This window comes from Epinephelus lanceolatus, chromosome 8 (assembly GCF_041903045.1).
Source record: "Epinephelus lanceolatus isolate andai-2023 chromosome 8, ASM4190304v1, whole genome shotgun sequence".
NCBI lineage: Eukaryota > Metazoa > Chordata > Actinopteri > Perciformes > Serranidae > Epinephelus > Epinephelus lanceolatus.
In genome coordinates, this window is record NC_135741.1 from 16,658,304 (window position 1) to 16,682,265 (window position 23,962).

The 23,962-nt window shown below is 43.6% G+C and overlaps 1 protein-coding gene across 2 annotated transcripts in view; it reads left to right on the top strand.

The window, feature by feature from the left end:
• The first annotated feature begins 2,154 nt into the window (after positions 1-2,154).
• Positions 2,155-23,962, top strand: part of bicd2a (BICD cargo adaptor 2a) — a 43,468-nt gene continuing 21,660 nt past the window's right edge. For both annotated transcript variants that reach the window (XM_033628531.2, XM_033628530.2), the window contains exons 1-2: positions 2,155-2,682; positions 21,493-21,705. In XM_033628531.2, coding sequence (XP_033484422.2) covers positions 2,443-2,682; positions 21,493-21,705 — 453 coding nt within the window. In that variant the 5' untranslated portion in view covers positions 2,155-2,442. The remainder of the gene's footprint in view (positions 2,683-21,492; positions 21,706-23,962) is intronic.

A 23,962-nucleotide genomic window follows, 5' to 3' on the forward strand; every position in this document is an offset into this window, starting at 1 on the left:
TGGTGACTTGTTTCAGCCGTCCCCAGTCTAAGCAGCCACATCAAAACAAACCACACAACAGTAGTTTCTAACATGCACAAGTCATTGTGGTTACATAAAAAGATAGTTCCCCCAAATATATCAGCTGTTGTCTGCTACATTGGCATATTGATGCCTTTACAAATAAGTAAAAATAAGATTACCTTAAAATGTGTAGCCTACATTTATGCACAAGTCACTGTGAGTAACATAATCATCTATTTGCAAATAGTAAGCTGCTATTGTTTATTAGACACTAAAGATGTTAATCTAACAGTAGACATTTTATTGTTTGTTTTCACTATGCCAAGCAAAAGAACAGGGCTTACTAACAGAGGATTTCCCCACAAACAAAACTCAATAACTGTTATTCGATGAATATTACTAAATAGATAAATGATACTAGAATATTGTTAAATAAAGTAATATTATAATATTATTATACAGTAAGGAATAATTTTAGCATATTATGCTTATTGGGACAAAAAGCAAAAGTTAATTACTGAAATATAATGTATTTTTAACATGTTGCAACTGTGTCATGTTGTAACTGTCCCCAGGATTGGGGTCAATTGCAACATCTGACTTCTTCCATTAAAAAAGATATTGTGAAATATGTGTCATATGTAATCATATTTTAATGGTATGGGCAAATAGCAGACATAAGTTTGATGCAGAAACTTTTAAAGTACAAATTTAAAGTTAAGTCAAGTGAAGTCAATTTTTATATAGCCCATTTCATACGACAAGCATAAACCCAATGTGCTTAAGATACAACATACATAACAAACATAAAATATATAAGAAAATAAAGTATTACATACATAAAAAACAATCAGGACATGATTAAAAAAATCAAAATAAGAGAGTACTATTATTATTAATAATAAAGGGAAGATAATAACAATAATAATACTTATTCCTAACTTAAAAGCATGAGAAAAGGGTATGTTTTTAGTTTGCTTTTAGAAGAGAACGTACAAGTAGCCTATGCAAAACTGTATGCAAGTACATTACTTGAGTAAATGTACTTAGTAAAGCTCCGCCACTTCACACAGACCCTTTTTCCACAGCAGGCATTTTGATTTGTCATAGCAGGAAAAGCACAGGTGTATCTGATTACATTAATGATGGCTCTGTTCCATATAGTGTCCCAGTCAGCCAGCATACACAAAACCAGGGCCAGTATTCATTTTATTATTCATACCTGTGCTGTTCGTCCTGCAAAGACACCTGAAATGTTTACCATGAAAGAGATTATGGAGTACCAGATAGGCTTCACTATGTTTCTATACACAAGAATTAATGTAATACAATAATATAATTCATAAAGGCCGCAGTTAAAAAAACATGGGCCTACACCTGACTGTGAATATATGGCTACCTGAGTTGTAATAGAGAGAGGGGAGACTGTGAAAAGTTTTGGAGACAGTGCAGGCTAATCTTTAAGCCCTCCATGAATACTGTTAACGTTTTAATAATATTAGACTGAAGCCCTTTCATGCGTGACAAACTGTGTGAATGCCGGTGTACGTGACGTGCAGTGCATTTATCTGAAGATAAGTTCTTCACTTCTCCCGACAGATGGCAGCAGATATTTGCCAGCCTGCCTATCAGCTCTATTTCTATGACAACAAACCACAAGCGGTTTGTACAGGGATTTCCGTGCTCCACATAAGCAGGTAAACAAAGCCTATTGGGAAGTGAGTTCACTTCCTGGCGTCCACACATCGATTTCGTTGGCTTTACGCTCTAATAGTACTACATTTCCCGACGAGCACCGCCGCCCTTCAGGAGCTGTCCCAGCTGACTGCGTAGGTGCTTCCCATTTCCATAAATTGACCGAATTTACCGGATGTTGATGTGTTGTGGCTTCAAAATAAAACAAGAACGTTGTAACACCGAAGGAAATTATCACGGTATTTTTACTCACTATGTGTTCTCCCTTTATTGTATTTTAGCTTTTTATTTTAGAGCGTAAATAAAAGCAATAAACACAGAACTATACATGGGTCTGGGCGGTCTGAAGCGCATTTTCGCCGATAAGAGTTTTATTTTGAAAGTAAGAACCAGAAGTTGTACATCCGTTTTTCTTCCCTTGTCAGTTGGTACTCCTGGCTCCGGCGCAAATGCTCCGACAAGCCGGGGGAGAGGTGAAGAAAACGCAGTAACTCAGCGATGGAGCAATTTTAGGAGATAACGACGAGCTCCCCCGTCGGAGATAATTCAACCGAGTCATCTACATGACCAAAGAAACAAGACCGGCAACGAGAAACGCAAGCGTAACAATCATGCAATTTAAATACAGACGAATTTAAGCAACCGCTCCTTCTTCAAGGTTACGCCGCTTGAAGACGCCCCAACATCCCCCTCCTTGTCGCAGATCAGCTGGCGTACGTTGGTCGGTCGTAACCGGTACCCATCATGTCCGTGGAAGAGCAGGGCTACCCCGACGCTGTGCTGTTGCTGGAGGCCGCGCCGGAGTGGATGCGGGCCGAGATCGAGCGTCTCACCCGGGAGCTGAGTGAGACCACGAACGAGAAGATCCAGGCGGCGGAGTACGGACTGGCGGTGCTGGAGGAGAAGCAGCTGCTCAAACAGCAGTACGATGACCTGGAGATGGAGTATGAGGCCGTCAGGCAGGAGGTGGACCAGCTGAAGGAGGTAGGCTGCATTTTAAAATCACAGAATATGCCTTAGAAATCATATAACATTGTAATTACAGTCACTGACGCATCAACCCTAAAAACCTGAAGCTATGATTTATTCTGGGGCGTATACCCATTTGTTGTACCCAGCAAAATTAATCCCAGTGACCCTGTCATGTTTTTATTTGTATGGCCTCCTCACTATAATATTCCACACAGGGACTTGGATTGCTGTGGCATTTATACAGGCATCACCTATAAAACATCTGTCTTTGATCCTACAAGGTCAAAACTGCAAGATGAGGAGGGGATGCTCCCTCTGTAGGCTGCTCCCCACCCCACCCCCTCCTCACTCAGGGTGTCCCCCATTGCACTGCCACCTTTATTTATTTATACAGCTTTTATGGCTCCTTCAAGACATTCCTGACTGACTCACAGCAAGTCTAGGCTTGGTGTGCATCCACCCCCACTCCTGTAATGTCTTAATCATGAGTAGATCTGCAGACTGTACAGATATGAGCATTATTACATGCAGGCAGTGAGCTTCAATACTTTGCTGTGCATGTTTGATATGTGACATTAAAAAAACTGAGTCATTCTGCTGATTTTTGGTTTAATTCTGCTCTGTGCACATTATAACTTTCTTTAAAATGACATTTATGTGTTGAGATCACTTTTAGATGTTTGACTGGCTTAAGTTGTCTCTCAGCTCAGCTTCTGTGAACGGGAATTACTAGTTTAGGTGAAAGGGGCGGGAGTAGGTTTGAATTTTTGAACCTTCCCGCTCAGAGGAGAGAGGGATGAGTAACTTGCAGAGGAAACCAGGCGAATTATGACCCTGTGGGAATGGAAAGAATGTTGAGTGACGGTTCAAGAAGTCAGATAAAGGATGTGTCTGTTTTTCTGGACAGTGGCCGCGCTTATTCCCTGCTGTTGTATCACGTTGAGTCCACTTTTCTTCATTAGAGCAGCAGTCTGTCACTGTCATGTGATTTAGAAGGAGAGAAGTTGGCTTTAGGGTGACGTTAGCCAGACGGTCCCGCTCACAGCTGCAGCCTCTCTCTGTGCCCACAAGTAGTCATGGAAAAAAAAAAAAACAGATTCCCGCTTTGTTCATGGTTGCTCACATCCTCCTCTAAGATACAAGCTCTTCCTGTGTCCTCCCACCAGGCCTGACAACCAATAGCTGAGAAAGCTGAGTTCATGGTAACCCCCTTATTGCCTTGCCAGAAATGTGCTCATCGTCCCCTTGGGTTTTTGTGCGTGTCAGTGGAGAGACCCATACAGAGAGGTTTCAGCTCTCCGCTTCTCCCTCTTTGCTGTCCGTCTTCCAGTGACCCCCCCCCTCTCTAGTCGTTGTTATTGTCTTTGGCAGGAAGGCCTCGCTCTGCCTCAGAGGAATGACCGCAAAAAGATGTGAATAGAAGAAACAGACTGGAAACGGTCGAAAAGAGTAACCATGGCAGCAAACTAAGGCAAATAAAAAGGAGCAGGGGCATTTGAGAAGATTTGTCTTGTTTTTTCAAAATATACCAGATGAAGCTCTCATTGTGAGTCTTGTTGGAATGCTAGACTGTGCCTGGTCTCTTTCTGTCGTATAATGGAACACAAACATCCATCTGTGTGGGCAATAAACTCAATTGTTTGCTCCAAGCTGTGGCAGAGGTTCTTTCTTCTGCCTTGGGGTTGGGTTATACTGGTTGTAGATCACTGATCAGATGTTAGCCTTTGAAAGACCATAGCTATGTTCCTTTATCCCTTTACCCAACCCCCCAACTCAGCCTCTGTATGAAGGGCAGACGTGATGTTATCACAAGAGTAATACAAACACAGTCTTCTGACATCCCTCTCCACTTCCTCTGTATTGTCTGTAGAGGAACAGTAGATAGTGGCGAGCAAACACAAGATAAGCTACTGTCAAAGCAGGGGCTAAAATTAAAGTTTATCTCAAACTTATAATTCAAGATTTTGTTGCAGTTGTGAAAAGACAGATGCCATATTTATTAGACTTCTTTTGTTGTTCTGATTTGTGAGACGTTTTGAAGTAGGTAGGTCAAACTGACCACCGTGGCTTTGTCTGGCAGTTATTTACTTTGGTCAGGTATAAATGTCATGCTTTCTTCAGTACACAATTACTGTTTACACTCATGGAGGCAATGTTTGCATGTCCCTTCTCTTTTCGAGGACTGGACAGGAGATTTAAAGAGTAGCTCAACACTTGGTCGTCTCCCGTGACCCCAAACGTCTCCTCTCACACACTGGTATGCACAAACACGACTTAAAATTAAATTGCTCAGATTTATGTGTGTTCATATTGATTTTAACACCCAGATACCACTCTTTTGTCTCATGCAAACAGCCAATCGGAAATCATCATGACAGCGAGCAAACTTCCCCTGCCAATTAAGCAATCCTCACCCTCTCACCCTCTCACCCTACCCTTGGGCAGGGCACTTGTACTCACACTGAAGCATATTCACACCCCCACATGCACACCACTCTTGAGGCAGGAAGATGGAGGAATTCTGTGCACTGCTGTTGCTTAGTAACGGCACAGCTCTGCGCCTTAATTTTAGCAGCTGTGCCTCATCCTCAGCAGGTGCTGCTTCCTCAGTGTGCCGGTCGGTAACTGCTTAGGGATCATCTCACAGCATAGCTAGAGTAGTATACACACGTTGTAATTGGCTGGCAGTAACCACGTATTGGTTAATGATATTCATAGGCTGCTCCTCTAGGTTCTCTGATGTAGCTGTTATATTTGTATGTAGAATATATCTTATGGTCATTGACGTACTGCTGCAGCTGTGACAGTGTCATTCCCCTTGAGTTTCTCTTTTCTTATACACTTTGTAGCCCTCCAACCGCAAAATTATTCTCCAGCCATTTGCTTGTGCACTGGTGTTTGTCATTAGGGAAAGACTGTAATGTCTGCCTATGCTTAGCCATCTTCTCAGAGGGTACTAGCCCAACAGAGAGACCCATCTGCTGGTATATTATATGTGAGTTAGTTGGACCTTTGCCCCTGTTAGACCTGCACTGTAACACTGCTCAGACTTCATTTGTCCATTTGCCTGATTGTGCATTTCTTTGTGATTATGCAGCTTTTCCTCTGGGAAACTTTATCTGACAAACAGAATCTTAAGTCAACAGCTGATTGTACACAATACGCTGCGCCCTCTCTGAACGGTGCTCTGATAAAAGGCGCCCTTGAATGCTAGGCTGCCAGTGAAGATATGAGAGAGAGCTGTGTGGACTTTTCCCCAGTTCCAGTGCAGATTGCAGAACACAGGCTCAGTCACAAGGTGAAGGAGCTAATGCCATTATACCACACTCAGTGGAGGAGCGGAAGGTGGTGCTCCCTCAGCTGTTGTTGATATTCTTAAGTTAAGCCACTCACAGGTGACATCATGTGCCACACCTCCAACTGTTAATGCAGTTCCTGCATACAGTCTGCCTGTATGGAGAACTAAACAGGCTTTGGTAACTGCTGTGGGCTCGATGTTTAGTCTTTCGGGCCGTCTTAGGTCTGTGTCAATGTAATGTGATAGAACACAGTGGCCACAAAGACGTCAGCTTCTATTATAAGACAAGAGACCCACAGAGCACCCCACAGTCCTCAGTTTTAGTTATTTTTTTCTGGTACTGGTTCACTTTCAGACTGCAGACACATAGACAATGGCCTTTATAACAAAGGCCTAGAGGTCTTCAGGCCCTTGTTGCGGTGTGTCGAGCGTCAGAGACCGCACAGGAGTCATTCAGTCATACACAGACCCTGTTTGTCCCCTGCAACGCTCCTATCGCTGTAGCGGCAGCTGTGCAGTGCAATGTGGAATTCAACCAGACAATCAGAACCCTAAATATTGTAAAGCTCAGTGAAACCTGGGTTGTCTGCGCTCGGCTCGCTGGCCCTTTGTGTGTTTGAGCACACTGGGGTTACCAGGTCTTGGGCGTCACAGATGAAGAGAGGGTTAAATGCCAGCAGAACACAGTGTATGACAAAGGAGAGTGAGAGAGGCGTCCCATTGTGGTTACATTTGAAAGGATTGGGTACTTTTGTCCCTTTTGAAATGGCAGATCACTAAAGGATATATCCTAATGTCCTTAAACAAAGATATCTGGTGTGACTCTAAGCCCTTTCTGTGGTGTTAAATGGGTTGGATGCTGATTGGATGTCAGTAGAAAATACGAGGACACCAAACCCATCTGGTCCCTTATATGAAGAGTCATAAATAAAGTCCATCTCATGTTGTTGGGTTGCAACACCAAGCTGTGTTTCATGAGCAGCTGCTCATCTCTTACTTCTCCTAATCTTTCTTTTTTCTATTTTCTTACTTACTTCAGCCATTCTTGTATCTTATCACAAACTCTCAGCCCGTTCCAACAGCCCATTCAAGTCATACTCAATCATGTCTGTACCCATTTATGGTTTTGCCTCTATGTGACCTAACTTAGGCTAAACCTTTCAGCATTGTTTGGGGTATTCTTTTATCCATAATGTCTTTTAGTTGACGGCAAGTCTGCAGTTAAGGGGTAATCTTTTCTAAATGGCACTAAATAAAGTCCTAAATCCCCTTCCCTCTGGGCCTAAGAGGATGAATCCCAGCCGCTATGCACAGGGCTTACGGAGGTCTGGGAGTCTGCCAGGCCCAGTCACACTCAGCAGCTTCCAGAGCCAGGGACAGGTAGGTGCATTTTGGGGTAATGCTGCACAGAGGCTGTCAGGTGCTGCTGGGAAACTGCCCTGTTCTCCCTATCCTGGCCCAGTAGCCTACTCCAGTGGCTGCCAAGCCCTAGCAGTATGTTCAGAGTGCTGTCAGGCCTGGCATACACATGAATCCCAGTCTCAGTAAGAAGGTGCAAATTATTGTAAAGATCAGCTACACAGTCATTCTGTGAAGAAATTCCCACTGGTAGAATTTTATCAAGTGTCTGTACAGGCTCCATAACATCCACTCACACAGACTAATGTTGCCTTCTGTGTCACAGACGGACGACCATATGGTATGACAAAGTAATGAAAGAATCATTCCAGCCAGTTTTAGGTAAAATGGCCCGCTGCTAATCCGTAATGATTTTAAGAGCTTTTGTCCTTAACACCGATAAACAAAATACCATCAGCACCCGTCCACAGTTCAAGTGGAGGCCACATTTACTCAGGAGCATTAGTGGAAGGCTGTTTGAGTGTGTCAGGTCTCAGTGGGTGAACTGTTTGCTTGGAATGTTGCTGGTTTGTATAAAGAGTGTGTTTGTGCAACGTGTTTAAATGACAAGAATCGTGCGTTTGTGACGTCTTGCATCACTAATAGGCGGTGTGGATGGAGCAGAGTACTCCTGGTATGTGGTAGTTCGTTGACCTTTTACATGACTGATGGTCATCAATGAAACTCTTGCATCGAGTTTCACCCCAGGCCACTCGGGAGTTGTTGTTACCTACTGATAGGAAAGCATAGCATTGTGACTGCCCAAGGGGGTATTGTATAACGTTTGTGTGCGTCATTAGACACTTTCCTCTGGCTTCAGTAAATATGGATGAAGTTGTTGGGTAATCTAAAGTGTGTTCATAATATTTAGCTGCAAAGTAGCTGGTCTTTGCTTGATTCCCCATATTGCAGAGCCTTACATTTATTATACATGGTTAATTTCACAGAGTTCGAACCCCCCTAGTGTGCAGACTACTTTAAAACATTAACAGGAGTCAAAAGTGCACGTACACCAGCAGTATGGCAGCCTTGCAGGGTCATGATTCTACCAGTATAATCCAATTACTGACGACCAGGGCCAGATCAGGCAGGAGGCCAGGCTAAAAGCAGAGGATGAGGTCATAGTAATAGCCGCATGCTTCCGACAATACAACACAGTTTACTCAGGCAATAGGTCGTTCTCCAGTTTCCCTTCTCCTGCACTCCATAACGACTATAAACTGTTATAAATCCGTCAACAAAGAAGCCAGTGTGCATGCACGTGACCGAGCTAGATGTGTGTATGTGTGTGTAAGAAATACAATGGCTACTTATCCCTTCTCTCCTACGTGTCCAGCTGTCTTTATTGTGTGGTTTCATTGTATCTCTTGCATCCTGTTTTGTTCCTCTATCACCACGAAGAGCCTATGTTTGATATTTAGTGTGTTATTTGTTGTATTGAATTGATTTAAATTATTATTTGTGGGCTTTCTTTATGGCCATGGTCTTTGTTGGAAAAAAAAAACCCACTAGTGTGTCTGTTAGGTAAGTTGTCTCCATCGTAATACTACCTTGCTGTATACGCTTTTGGTAACTCAAGCTACCATGTTACATAATATTGAGATAGATCCTCTATCTTCCCATTGAAACCCGTGGTCCAGTTAGCTCTAGGCCTGCAAACTGCAACTTAACGAATTCAAGGCAGGGTCATATTTGTATTGAGACCCTGATTTTCTTATATAAACGGATGAATCAGCAAGGCATGTGGGTAGAGAACAAGTTTGTGGCTGTTTGTTTTCAACCCTGCCTGCATCATTCTTTTAATAGTCTTTAGATCAAGTCTGTGGACTGTATCAGATTGCTCACATACCTTCCTTATCATTTGTGCCACTGAATCCAAGCAACATGATTAACACAGCGTGATGCCCGCATATAAAGCTTAGTGTTTTGCTAATAAAAATTGCTATGGGTTTCCTGTAAGCGTAAAGACTCTTGCTGAGCTCTGCTCCATCAAATTCTTCTTCCTACTATTGAAATGCATTGAGAACTCACATCCCCTGCCCCCCGTGCTCCGCATCCTGTTTACTCGCAAGGAGTCTGGCTTTTTATAGCAGATGGGAAGTGTATGAAATATGGCTCTGTACCAGTCCGGATATCTTTTTAGTGGATCAGAGGACATGACCGTACAAGGTTCATCAGGCAAGTCACTTCTGTCACCTCTGTTTGATGAGGAATACATCGCAACAATACACTTTTTTGATGAGAAGAATGTGCTTGCCTTCCTCTCCGTGTTAACATCAACACTCATTATGCTGCATTTCCTTTCAGTGTTCTGGTCATTTCCACGGCAACAGAGGCAGGAACTAACATTCAATAGCCAGAGTCACCTAGGTTTAGATACACTCAGTTTTTTGAGCCTCAAGCTCTCGAGGGCTCAACAATAAGGATTGCCTGATTGCCTGGGGCAAGCAAAATGCCACTTCTGGCTAGTAAGGGGTAAAAAAGAATGTAACACATTGTTTTTACTGGAGCTGATGATGAAAGTAGCTAATATTGGCAGGTAAAGACAAAGTTTATCAGCTGAAGTGCAAGCAAGCATTTTAATTATCATGAAAACAAGAGTTCAGTTGGGTGGGTTGGAGGATGTGGGCGAAACTCCAACTACGTATTGTACAGTAAGCTGCAAGTTTGAGAGCAAGGGGGATGAATTGTGTTGTTTTTCATGACATGCCTTAGTTATCTGGTAACCACTTATAGATAAAACAATTTGTATAGGGGAAAGGAGAAATTGAATTTGGACAGGTAGATTTCTGACCCAGTTGCCTAACTGAGCAAGTGAAAAAAACCATTAACGTTGAATTCTGATATCCATCAGTATTTGTTTTGTCATGTCTGTGGGTGTTCAAAATATGTGCTGAATCAAATAAAATCTGCTTAGTCATGCATTGGGAACTTTTTGAACAGGTTAGGTGGATCTGCAAGCTTCCACCAGCAATCTAATCTCATCTTGACACACATGCTAAGCAATCAGAGACACGCAATTTTGACTTTCTTTTAATGACCTCCTGAAATCAGAAGTCCACATTTCCCAATGTTGTGGGACACTTGACTCTCCTGACACACAGAGTATATTGAGGCTTTCTCTTAGACGTCTTTTTATCCAATTGAGTTTAAATATCCCTGGAGAATCAAAAAATGTATTAGCATATGCAAAGAGGAGGAATAAACTTGTGGTAGCTATAAGTGTACAGATGGTGGGTGCCCCATCCCTACCCCTTGATGTAGACACATGCACATATCGATAGGGTATGACCGGCCCTACCCATATCTTACATCTAAACAGGAGTTTTGTTGTGCAGTTTGTCCCAGGGCGTTGAGTGTTTTGGTGCAGTACATGAAGAGATCAGGGATGAGATGTAGACAGATTGCATTCTCTGTTTACATGAGTTCATCCTGGCGCACACCCCTCTCCGGTTCCTCCGAAATTCTACATAGTCCTCTCATCTCAATTATCTCCTGACTGGCAGGGTAGTGCCGCCCATCTCACGTAAATTAATCAAACCAGAGGGCAGATTCTGAAAACATCTCCTCATTTTAATAGCCTATCTATTCAAACATTAGCGAACCCAATTTGAAAGGGTTGTCCCCTCGCCCTGGGGGTCCTTTTAACTTCAACACCACGGTGCAGTCAGAGATCAGCAGTATGTCTACAATCCTTCCACGCTCCATACCCACTCCCTGCCACCTTCCTTCTCTCCTCCTCCTCCTCCTCCTTGGGCTCCTATTGTAAATAGGCTAGTGGGTCTGGGTCGCCCTGTCGCAGTGTGTCGCACCCGAGTCTCACGGAGCCCACGCTTTGAAATCCTCAGGCATTGTCGAACAGGGGAGAGGGAGGAATGAATTGGGAATAGCAAAGGGGTAAAAGGGAGGGGAGATAAGAAGACAGAGTTGTATAGTCAGGCAGGGGGCTGCCTGTACAGCAATAACAACATTAGGGTTTGGGCTCAGAGAGCGTGAGGAGAGGAGGGGTTTTAATTGGATGTGTGCCAGTCTCTCAGGGGTCCTTGAGAAATGGGGATAGCAGACACAGAATGGGAGAAAGGTTTGGATGGGAGGGGCACCGGGCATTGCCTGAGTTTCCTGTGGGAACCAGTTCACTCCCTTTTTAAATGGGAGAAGAATAGGGGTTCCTCTATCAGCTGGATTAATGAGTTTAAAGTGCTGGGGCTTTAAATAGAGAATAACCAACTATCTCTTTTCTGTACAAACATAGCTTGATAAATATGTAACTCATGAAAGAGCAGCAGGCTGTTTGCCAGCATTTGATCAGGACTTAAGGGCATTGTGTTGGAGTTAGGCTTATCTTTCATCTCTTTGCATTATTTTACTTTAATGCTCTGTTGTTGCAGAGATGGTCCAGAGACATATTGTAGTGCATTGTTTACCAAGTATGTTTTGAACATGGAATAAAAGAGCTTATGTAATGCAAACCGTAGACAATCATTTTTCTGCATTATGCATGTTCTGTTAACCTTCAATACTATTTGCATTCACATATGATCCATTATGTGCACAGTGGTGAGGATACTGAGCCCCCACCTCATTCTTTACAAACTGACGTGGCCTCATATGGTATAGGCTCGCCACCCTGACCCAAGATCTCACCCCACTGTTAGAGAGAACGTGCGCACATGCAGTCACAAACAGGATTTAATTACTGCAAATGGGGATGGGAGGTCATTTGTCTCTGTCTGGCCGGGAGCAAAGGCAGGACCTGCCCAAGAGACCGTCTCCTGGGTTTGGGAGGGTGAGTGGAGGGATAGCAGAGAGGGGTTAGGGACAGCAGAGAAGAGATTGGGAGATAAGTGTAGCCTTTTTTATGAGTGGAGTGGTGGAAAATTTGACACTACATCAGGAGTGATGAATAGTTGCATTCAAGTGGCAACATACGAAGCACCATAGATGGAAAACCTCAGGAAGACGGCAAATTGATTTTCTGCAGTCCCTCCCCCATCCTGTTAATGCCTCACTCTGATTGTCCAGACATGTCTCGGCACTAATGGATGAGTGTATGATGAAAGGAAATGCATTAGGGTCTCATGTGCAGCATTCATCTAATAAATGGTTATGGTAAAGGTTGGTAGCAGGCTCAAGGTTTGATTAAAAAAAAGTCTCCACATACTGACCGTAAACAAATACACAAACAAATAGATTCATTGTGTGCTTTACCTTCCCTCTTTTCCTGCATACCTGACCTTGGACTTTGGAAGAATATCTAGTCACAAGTCATGTGTGGGTGTGTGTGTGTCTGAGCTCACACATGTATGCATTTATATGTGTGTGTTTATATGTGGCCCTGGCCCCAGCTGCGGCCCCAGCTGCTCCCCTTCCCTGTCATTTATGTCAGTAACAGCGAGGGGCTGTTCAGCTGTGGAGGTCATATGTAAAGGCTCCACAGGGAGCGGTTTCTTTTGGGGAAAAATGCTGAAATACACACTAAATAGAAACTCGGTCTGACTCACTGGTTGTTTACTATGATGTAGGCTTGGCCAAAGCAAAGAGCAAAAATAAAAATAGTTCAAAGCATGAGACCAGCGAGCTCTTTGTGCAAACAGATCTCAAATAGGAGAGGCATGGGACACGGGTGAAGACTGCTGCCAGAGAAAGAGGGAGGAGAGCAAGCTGTGCAAGGCTGAGCTCTGAAACCGCCATCTGTGTCAGTGCCCTGCCTCTACTGAACGCCTCTCGCTCTGTCACTGTAATTGGCATTGTAACCATAACGACGGCTGTTCCCCTGGGGTGCCGGCGCGTGGACCTGGGAGATCTCATCCAGCCACGGAGTGTCAGGCAGAAAGGGGAACCGACAGGCTGACTGCAGCCAGGCACAGATAAGGCAGTCTTTGCATTGCAAATGATTGAGGTTCTGAATGACCAGAACTGGAGCTGGTATGTAACATTGTCGTGATGTGACCGATGATAAAGCACTCAGACTCCGGCTCAGACGCCGATATGGTGGTGCAATATACCAGACCTATTGAATCCCTGTTCTCCCTTGAGATGCTGGCTTTTTCCTCCATTCTGTAGCAGATTTAGCAGCTGAACAATAGAGCCAATAAACAGCCGGGGATAAACAGATGCTTCCTTGTGATTAATTGACTGCTAAGATTAAAAACGGAAGACAGAAGTATAGTTTAAAACCTTGTGGTTCATTTATCCGGTTGCACAAGACAGAACAGATGATTTTTCATGGTGTCATAAAAGAAACAAAAACAGTAACGTGAGTCAAGACAAGCCTTCACAGGAAGCACTTAACCCCACTAAAATATGTTTTTTCTGTAAATGTTGATAGTGGAACATGGTTTGTTTTTAGACTCAGCTTAGATTTCACTCATAAGTGGAATGAAAATGACCTTTTCTCATTATGCTGCTTATTCTCTGTCCTTTATAGACATGCTCTGATACCATTTTTTACTTCCAGTTAGGGATTCCGATACCAGAACGATACAGAACCCTTTATAAAACAGCAACAAATACATACACAGAATGAATGCTCTAGAACTTTCTTTTATCAGGTGTAAAATATGGCATAATTGCAGACATTTTGCTAACAGCTAACGTTACACTATGTACTGGAAATCAATTCCTCTTCATTGCTCCAAACAGTAGTTGCCAGTGGCTGCACAGCGCAACTTACTGTGTAGGCTACTGTTTTAGAGGGGGGAAGAAAAATTGATTTCTGGGAAAACTGCAGTTTTGTAACTACTTTTAAGGTTTAAAAATAAATTCTGGGGTTCAGATTGGTACATATACTGGCGTATTCGCTGATATGTGATCCAGCATTTTAGGTATCAGAGGCATTTCTAGGGGCGCATTCACACCAGGATAGTCCGGGGGACTCGGTTCAATTGGGCGGGAAATGCCGAAAATGCCTCATTTGGTTCGGTTCACTTTCACACTGCACTTTTTAGACCAAACCGCCTGGACAACATCACGCAGTTACAACAGCCGCTCGTTCGGAGGCTGTATTGCTTTAAACGACCACTGACCATGAAGAAAAAAAGCAGGAGGAAGAAGAAAACCCGGCTCATTGATTGGCCAGGACCAAAAACGGCAATCCATCCCCTTTAGCTGGCTAAGTCACCACAAAAACACCAAAATACACCGCGCTCTACGTCACTTTCTCTCTTTGGTTCACTTCCTCTCTTTGGTTGGATCTTGTTGGATAGTCCATTTGCATTTCCCACTGTAAGCGAACCGCACCAGGGTTCACTTGCAAGTGAACTGAGCCCTGCAGTTTTCAAGCAGACCAGGGCTTGACTGAGCTTTCGCACCACTCCAAACGGACCGAATTATCTGTGGAAGCAGACCAGGGTTCATTTAAAGTGGACCAAATAGCACCAGTGTGAATGCGTCCTTATGCTGGTATAAGAACAACTCTACTCTTATACACTGAAGGCTAAATAAACTGTGCACAGCCCAGGGTTCTTTAGCTCGCTGACAGAAACATAATGACTGTTTTTACCCTGTAATAACACAGCAGCCAGTCCATGAACACTTATATAGCACCCTCAGGCTGACACAGACACTATAATGGCAGCGTGGAGCTCGATTGTCCTTTCTTTGCCGGTGCTTCACCTTTATAAATGAGATAATTTCTCAAGGCTCTCGTCTTTGTAAACGTATGATGAATACAGATGCAGCTTTTTTGAACTTGACGTCTGATCTTAACAAAGACAGACTTCACACAGAGTCTGTAATGCTGACTTGTGGCCTGTGTAAAGTCAGAATAAAATATGAAGTGTAGTTTTCCCCAGCCAGGTCTGATGAAAGCAGTAACTGCTGCTTAATCATTACAGCCTGATGTTAGCTGGGAAAGTGTGTGTAGAGCTCCTGCAGCCCAATTAGGCTATTCTGATATTTTTTACGGTTGAGGACGACTTCCTCAGCGAGGCGTGTAAAGGGCCTCATGAGTCTGATTAGTACACCGCTTGTATGCGGAGACCTGTGTGTATGTATGTATGTGTGCATACATACATACATACATACATACATACATACATACATGTATGTATGTGTGCATACATGTGTGTGCTTTAATTGCATGGGTCTACCTTCTCCCAATGGCTCCATCCCCCCTGGTGTTCTCTCCTTCCCTGTCCTGCAACTTGGGAGATCCAAAATCTGGCACAGCTTTGTGGTTGTTTTTAGGAGGTCAGCCAGTCCACTCGAGGCTAAATAATTTCTTTTTTTACGAAATATGTATTTCTCTAACCTCTGCTTTCTTATATTCTCAGTAGTTTATTCCTTGCCTTTGGCATTCTGTGCATTGCCTGTACGTGTTGACAACATGAGTTGCATACAGTGTTGGTGGAACCCCTACAAGGCATGAAAACACTCGCCTCTTCCTGCTTTATCTCCAAAAGGGAGAGCAAGCCTCAACACGGCAACACCAGGTGCTGCAGTATGGCTGACTGCAGGGCACACTGGGAAAATTGGAAATGGGATGTGTGTGTGTGTGTGTGTATGTGTGTGTGTGAAATTGTCCAGGCCTGTGTGTGAATAATAGCCCAACAGCTCTGTGCTATGCAGTGAATCAATGTGGCTGTGCGCCAGGCAACAGCTAATATCTCAGCCTCCCTCGTTCGCATTTCTCCCTCTCCTCTCTCCTTCTGTTTGGCACATACAACGCCTCGCATACATCGAACTGTTAAATATGACAAGTTTGCTCCAGAATTTCTCCTCTTGTAATTTTGCCATAATAAATTCCTGCTTGGAAGGTCCAAATTTTAGAGCCACTGATATGGTGAGAAACTGTCAGTAAAGCGAGAAGGGGAGAATTTAAACCAGCGGAGAGTTAATCATAACCTCCACGGATTTGCAGAGGGATGAAAGAGAATGTCTGTCTTTTCAATTTCCATCCCACTGAGGGGTAAAGTCTGAGGTAAATAATTAGCTTCTCTGTTACTCATTATAGTAAGTGTCATTGGCTTTGGCATAACATGCGCTAATCAGCAACAGTGCTGTCAGTAAATTGAGTTAACTAAAACAAGCATACGCTGCCACGTGACATGGTTTGAATTACAAACAGAATACAGTACACTGAGCTATCATGTCCTAAAGAAATAAATGAATTAAAGTGTAGTGAGGCTGGTTTGTGTAGAATAGTGGGTCAACTGCCAGTCTAGGTCATATATGTGTTGCAGGAAGCCACTGGTTCACCAAATGCCTTTTAACTACATCCCCCAAGAGATCTTTGTTATGAACAGTTGTTGATGGACGACTAAATATAGAATCAACACACACCTCGAAGCAATCTGCCTCCTCTACATCGCTGGCTGCACAGTGGCCTGTGAATAAAGAGAAGAGTCGGACTGAAAGAGGGCAAAAGAGAGCATGTCTCTGTTTATCATTACTAACTGTGTGGCTCCACGTGAGCTGCGATTCACGAGGCAGAGGAATCCATTCAGTGTGTTTTTTCCTCTCGCCCTGCTCCTCCTCCCCTCCTCTGCGATCGCCTACAATGACAACTCTAACACTGACTGGCCTTCAGTGTTGCAAGAACACTGTTTTGGCGTCCAGGGTCAACCCCAGCTCGCTCACCATCTGTATGACTAACTAAATTGATCTAAATGACATAGTGTCGTATTGTTCGGCATTCGTCACAGGCCGTCTTTGTCATCGCTCAAGAATGCCGCTGTAGAGACTGTAGAGAATCTCAGCTCAGCATCAGCCCACTCTAGTTCGCAAGTCTCGCCAAATGCATTCTGATATCACATTTCTGCATCTCATGGCTGTGTCGTCTGGTATTGCAGAGTAGGCACGCCCTGCTGTGACCTATCTGGCATCATCTAGTGAGGTTATCATGTCAGCATTATGCTTTAAAGTCAGTGTATCTCACTGTCTTTTTTTTATTCTGTCCAATGAGGGAATTTCCCCCACAGCATGCAGATGAGACTGTGCCGAAACATATTCTCACTAAATGAGACTTTTGTTGGCTCCATTTTTTTCCTATTCTTATTCTCTTTTGCTTTTCACTATTATTGGTCTGGAATTTTGGTTTTATTCTTCCCCAAGTTTTTTGTGTTCATGCATGTCTTTTATTTCATTTTATTTTGAGGACGTATCAACCAATAGAAAATACAATGGTCACTGGGTCCCTGATTCGTACAGCTAAGTAAAGGATGTGGATAACTTCTATGGTTGAGGTTAGCTTCTTTCAATCTGGCTCAGCAACAAAGAAGCTGTCCGACTTCTTTCTCTGTCTTATCCTGTTTCCATTTCTCCATTTCAGTCTGCCTCTCCTCCTGCAGCAAGCTTTATTTTCTTATTAAATCCAGGCTGTGAGACCACAGGGGGCTAAATGGAAACTTTAACAATGAGATGATTATAGCCGGACCAGAGATAGACGAATCAGATCCAAATCCAGAGAGTTTCCTAATTGGGTTTTGGTCTTAAGGCAAGGGTTTTCAAGATAACTCACCAGTTTTGATTGAAATAGTCCTCTTGCTTAAATCAAGCTCTGTGTACAGACCATGTGTGTGTGTATGTACCCAGTTGTTTTATTCTTCAGGGTCTGAAGTAACTATCTCTGGATACATCTCTCGCTTCCTATTCTTGCTTCATGCCACAGAACAATGCTTTCTGCTAACAGTAGAGAAACTGAAAATAGAACTTTGCATTCGGTTCCTTGAGCTCCACAGAGCCTCAGAGGCTGGCAGTATCGATCTTCCCTGTCAAAGACCAAAAGCCCATCTCCCTTGTGCTCTTGACTCAACGGATCAAAGAAACATGCGCAGGAGGATTTGAGTGGGGGAAACCACAGTGAACTCTGTCACCTTTTTTATCCCTGCTTTAGCTTCCCTGCGCCATGTAAGGTGTTGAACATTAGCAGCAGGGCTGTGGCCCTCAGAACACAATGTTTAGCGTTCTGCCTTTATTACTTAACTGGGATCACATAGCAATAAGATGTGATTGAACGCTGAGTCCTGATTGTCTCACCTTCTAATCAGTGAACTTTGCCTCTGCAGGCTGTGTCTTTGGTCAGATTAAAGGACGACACAACGACTAGACCGTGTTCCAACATGTTTTGAACACAAACACACAAGCAGTCACGCCGTCGTCACGTAGCAACATTTGTTTTGCTGAAAAATGAACCTGCGGATAGTGGATTAAGCTAAAACCCTGGGTGTAAATTAAACCTTATTACCAGAGAAACCAGAGTTTTGATATAGGTATTACTTAAAACTCAGAAAGCAGGCATAGCAACATACTTCCTTAAATTAGTCTGCGTTGATGCACCCACGCGAGAGTCTTTATTTATACCTTTGAAAGTTCCCATATGTTGATCTTATGACAGTCAGAGCGTCTGATGGGGAAGTAATAAAAATAATTCTGACAGCTGAGAGAAAAAGAAGTGAGATGAGCAATGACTCGTCTCATTATATCAATCATCCTCAATCACATGATGCTTTTGATCAGTGATTATGTACTTTGATCTCCACATGGCAGACCCGCCCGGCAGGATGTCTAACCTCAGTCCATCATGTATGCACTCATCTGGAATCAGACACCGGGCTCTGTAGAGGGATAAATCTCTTAAATTATTGACTTTTCCTTATGTTGCATCATAATGCTAGCCATAGCTGTCCGCATGGAAATCCAGTCCAGACAGTGAGCTAATGATTAAAGACCTGCCTTTGATTAGCTTTACGAGAGATTAATAATCCACACTCGCATGTCCAATGTAAAAAAAAACCCTGCAACATATGGCAAGATAAAGATGAATTATAAATTGGGTGGGCAGCTCACTGTGGGATTACAGGCTTGGTCGCGTGCGTCCCCAATTTACCCTCCCCTAAAAGTAGCATAAACCCACGCTTGGAGAGTTGAGATTAAAGGCATTGGGTCAGAGGGTTTTTGGCTACGGCGTCTACTTTCTGTTTGAAGGACAGGCCTCTTAGATTGGGTTGATTGGAGTCCCTTCAATATCCACCACCATACATCGAGATTACAATGATGGGATTCCCCTTTTCTGATTGGGTTAATCCTGTCTCTCATAATGACTTTCTAATCAAATGCTGGTTGATGGTGTGATTTTTGGAGATGGGGGAGGTGATGGGGAAGGTATTCAACAGATACTCTTATCTAAAGTTACTGGCAGTAGGTGTTTATTGACAGAGACTTTGGCTGTCAATAAACATCCATTTGAACCTTGGCGATAAGATTATAGAAGCACCTATCATTGGTTAGGGTGCCATGATTACTAGCTGTTTTATTATTTTAAGATGACATATCTTGTGTAGCAGTTGTATACTAATACAGGTGGTGCAGTCAATGAGAATCATAGGGCAGCAACTTACTTTCATTTTCATTTGATATTTTTTCCCCCATTAATCATTTGTTTGGTCCATAACATGTCAGAAAACTACCATATCAGTTTCCCTATACCCAACGTGATGTTTGCAGATTGCTTGTTTTGTTCAAACAAGAGTCCAAAACTCAAAGATACCAAGTTTATAATCACATAAGACAAAGAATAGCAGCAAATCCTCACTGCTGAGAAGCTGGAATTTGGCAGTTTTGGGCATTTTGGCTGCAAAAATAACATTTAATTTAAGTCAGTCATCAAAATAATTTCTTATTTATTTTCAGTCACTCAGCGCATCGATTCATGACCTAATTTCAGCTCCTCAGTAGGTATTTGACCGACTGAAAATGTCAGTCATCAGTTCATCTGTAGAAATGAAACAGTCTCGTGACATTCTTTGGTAAGTTCGCACCATCAGACATGTGTCTGCTTCCTCGTGTTACTGACACAGTTTGCAACATTTCAAACTGCTGTTGCTTCTAAATAAAGCACATCGCATCTCAGTATGAGGGTTTATCAGTTCATCCCTGCTATCTCCCCTTGTGGGTTGTCATCTTTCCTGGAATGTGAGAGATACCGCAGCCACCCTGCACGAGACATGATGTCACGCACTCCTGTAACCCACTGAAACAGTTTTACGCATATTCGTCTAAGTCCTGCAAGTAGGCCAGTTCGACTAATGCAAATTTCCAGATTTTCCTTTCTCTAAAGGAATTACTGGGATTAATACGATACGCAGTCAAACAGAGAAAATCCCGCAGCAGCCAGTCACGTGCAGCTGTAAGGGGGTAGCAGGTCACAGAGACGAGAGAGTGCTCTGCAGCTGCAAACAAGGTCAGATTCGGCGCCTCAGGTGATTTCAGATTACTGCCAGCGCTTGAGCTGTGAGGCGAGATGAGAATCAGAATTTCCATTGGATCACTGGTGGTTACAGGATTGGGAATGAAATCTGTAATCAGGGGGATGATTATTTTGAGAAGGCGGAGAGTAGCCTAACCTAGATTCTGCTGCAGTTAAGGTCTCGCTCTGTCTCTGCCTCTCTGTCTGTCTCTCTTTGACTCTCCGTTCATATTGTGCTGCCTTGCAGGCCATTAAGAAATTAAGGTCAAAATTAAGGCAGAACTATTTATAGTGAAACTATGCTTTCATATTGCAGTCAAACCACATGCCTGATCTTTCAACTGCGGATATCTCCCGACAGACGGCAGAAGCCTATATGTCTTCTTTAGTTATTTAATCTTCATGAATTTCATCCTCTTCAGACAATCCATAAAAATCAAATCATATCTGATGACCTTCCCATACTCTGCTATGATCTCCTAAGGTATTAAGAGCATTAGAATACAGGCCTCTCATGATCGCCCAGACACTAGGCCATTTGCTCTACTTTGCCTGTTTGGTTTTCCCATCTGTGGAGTCACTTCAGAGCACGTGCAGGGGAGGCCAACTTCCTGCGGGTAGGGGAGGGAGGGATGGGGGAGCTAGGGGGAAGACGGGATGATGAGGCCCAGATGGAGCCTAACTGATTATCTCTACAGGCCGACGGCAGTATTTTGGGAGGTTTTTGAGCCCCAGTCCCCATCTGAACCAGAGTAGTAGAGATTAATGTCACTTTAAAATGGCTGAATCGCAAAGCAAACTTTTTCAGGTACAAATAACCAGTTAATGCTTCATCCACTGATTTCAATACATCTCTAGTTTGGCCACTAAATTACCTGTCTTTGTCTTTGCACTATAGCTTCTAAACAACAGCTCTTTTCCTCCTTTCCTGTCTCTCCAGGCCTTTGGACAAGCCTACACCAACCACAGGAAGGTGGCAGCGGATGGGGAGAGCCGCGAGGAGTCTCTCATCCAGGAGTCGGCCTGTAAGGAAGCCTACTACGAACAGAGGGTCCTGGAGCTGCAGACCGAGCTCCGCCAGGCACGCAACATCCTCACCAATACCCAGTCTGAGAACGAACGCCTGAACACCATCTCCCAGGACATGAGAGAGGTAAAAGTCAGGGACACACAACCAGAATTAGAACTGAATTATTCCGGGGTTGTAGAAGGGGTTACAGTTTAATATGTTCAGTTCAGTCAGCTCGATGTGGATCACAGGACGCAGCTAATGCACACTGCACTTATGATGAAACATCAACACAAGACGGCTGATATAGTCACTTCAAAGAAGACTGTGTATCGTGGCGATCTTCTTCCTGCGTCAATACTTTGAAAATGAACTCACTTCTGGGTTGAAGCAGAGGGTCGTGTGTACTCTTGTTTGCCCGCAGCTATTGAGAACAGTCGGTGTGTTTGAGTATGTTTTTTTTTTTTTAACTGTGAAGCTGCAGAAGACATAACAGATCGCTGACCCATCTAAAGCCCTGTGTGGTTGAGCCCTGGAGGAAACAGGGATATACAGCTTTTCACTTTTATTCGGTGCAAAGAATAGTTTAAAGTGAAGAGGCAAATTAGTTTTCTGTAGCCTAACATGAAGTGCTGCACCCACATTCATCCACCTCTGATACAGGTGATACCTGATGACTCAATATTGCTGTTTATGTCTCTTTAATTTAGGGTGTGATGGCAAATTCAACAACTGGTGTGTTTCTGACATGCTAAGACAAGATTAATCACATGTTCGTACGACAGAGACAAGGCTGACTGAAGCAACACCTTGCCTTAAAGCTTAATGTGATGTTCTCTGTTCCTATTGTGAGGCAGGGTGGAGTTATAATTACAGGCAGAAGGAAAATGCTGAGTCCATGGGAAACATGCTCTACTGCAAGAGATGGCGTGCTGCTACATGACAAATTAATCAAATGATATTTCACATTTGTGTGAACTGTTCCATGACAATAGTGCTTACCTGTTAGCCCAACTGTGACACAAGTGACATGTCTCATTATAAGAACTCCACCCCAGACATGCACTTCACCAGCCTGCTGTTAACCGAAACCTGTTTTGCTGAAGCCATGTCCCTAATGCGGAGCATGCTCTTTACAAATTCCAGCAAACATTTTCATACTCTCCTCCATTAAGCTTCTCTAACTTTCATAATGCTAACCTTTATTGTCTGCGCCCCACTTTGGACAATGTCTGACCTCTTCACCACTGCCATTTACATACACTCACAGCTAATTGACCTTATTAGAGGAGACAAGTGTGCAGTGCAGAGCGTGGGTTGTGTGGCTTCGCCAGTGGCCGTGCATGTGTGATTTTGCATGATGGAAGTGGTGATGAGCAGATTAATTTAACAGGAGAGCAGCACAGGTTGAAATTACACTGACTGAGAGGCGTAAGGAGCTTTGAGGAAGCCTCTTTGACACAAAGGCAGGGAGACATAAAAGGATGAAAAGAGATGAATGGAGTCTGACAGGAGGGCAGAGGGAGCCTCGCACCTTTAGAGTTTCTTTGGTCCGTGCTCCCTTGACAGCCAAGTAAAGGCAGGAATAATAACTAGGGGGTTTGAAGTAGCAACTTTTTTAAGAAGAGAAGGAACAGACTGCTCATGCTAGACAGAAGTCACGTCTCAAGGTAGGTGCATGGAACAACACAGACTGCACCAGGAAGATGCTCCATTTTCTGTATGATCTTAGTTGCTGCATCATATCAGTATGTTGTGCAAGGATTCTTCGGTTCCAACAACACTTAACCACAACTGCATTTTGGTGCAGAAACATCAGTGTTGATCCCCGTTCCATGCATACCTCTTCACCCATGCACCAGTAGATCCAGTTAAGTAAGTAAGTTGTTTTGTTTAAAGAATCAAAAATGTCCTCTGGGCTTCACATTTGGCATTCTGCACTATGACATTCAGCACTTCTTCCCTCCTCTATATAATGCTCTCACTATGTGGTAGTTAAACCCACCAGTGTTCCAAATCTTCCCGTGTTTGTGCACAGCAGATTTAGCTGAGTCCTCTGTTTTTGCAGGTCGAGTCGGTAATTCCAGTGTAATTGGGGGGGGGGGTGGGGGGGGATGGGGGGGGGCAAGTTAAAATGGGGCTCCCCTCTGGAGCGAGACTGAAGTCTTTGGGAGGCAGCTGCAGGAATCACTGCTGATTTCTGTGAGTCACTGCTTGAGAAAGATGTCAGCGGCGTTACTTACTGAGATTAGCGAAAAAAGACTTAAACATGGCATGTCCCTCAAAACGACTTAAGTTCCGGAAAGCTCCAAATTCCACTATAATTAGGTCAGCTGCTGCTCAGCTCTGCGTCTAAGTTGGTATAAGTTGGGCATAATGGAAGCCAGATGTGCCTCACAAG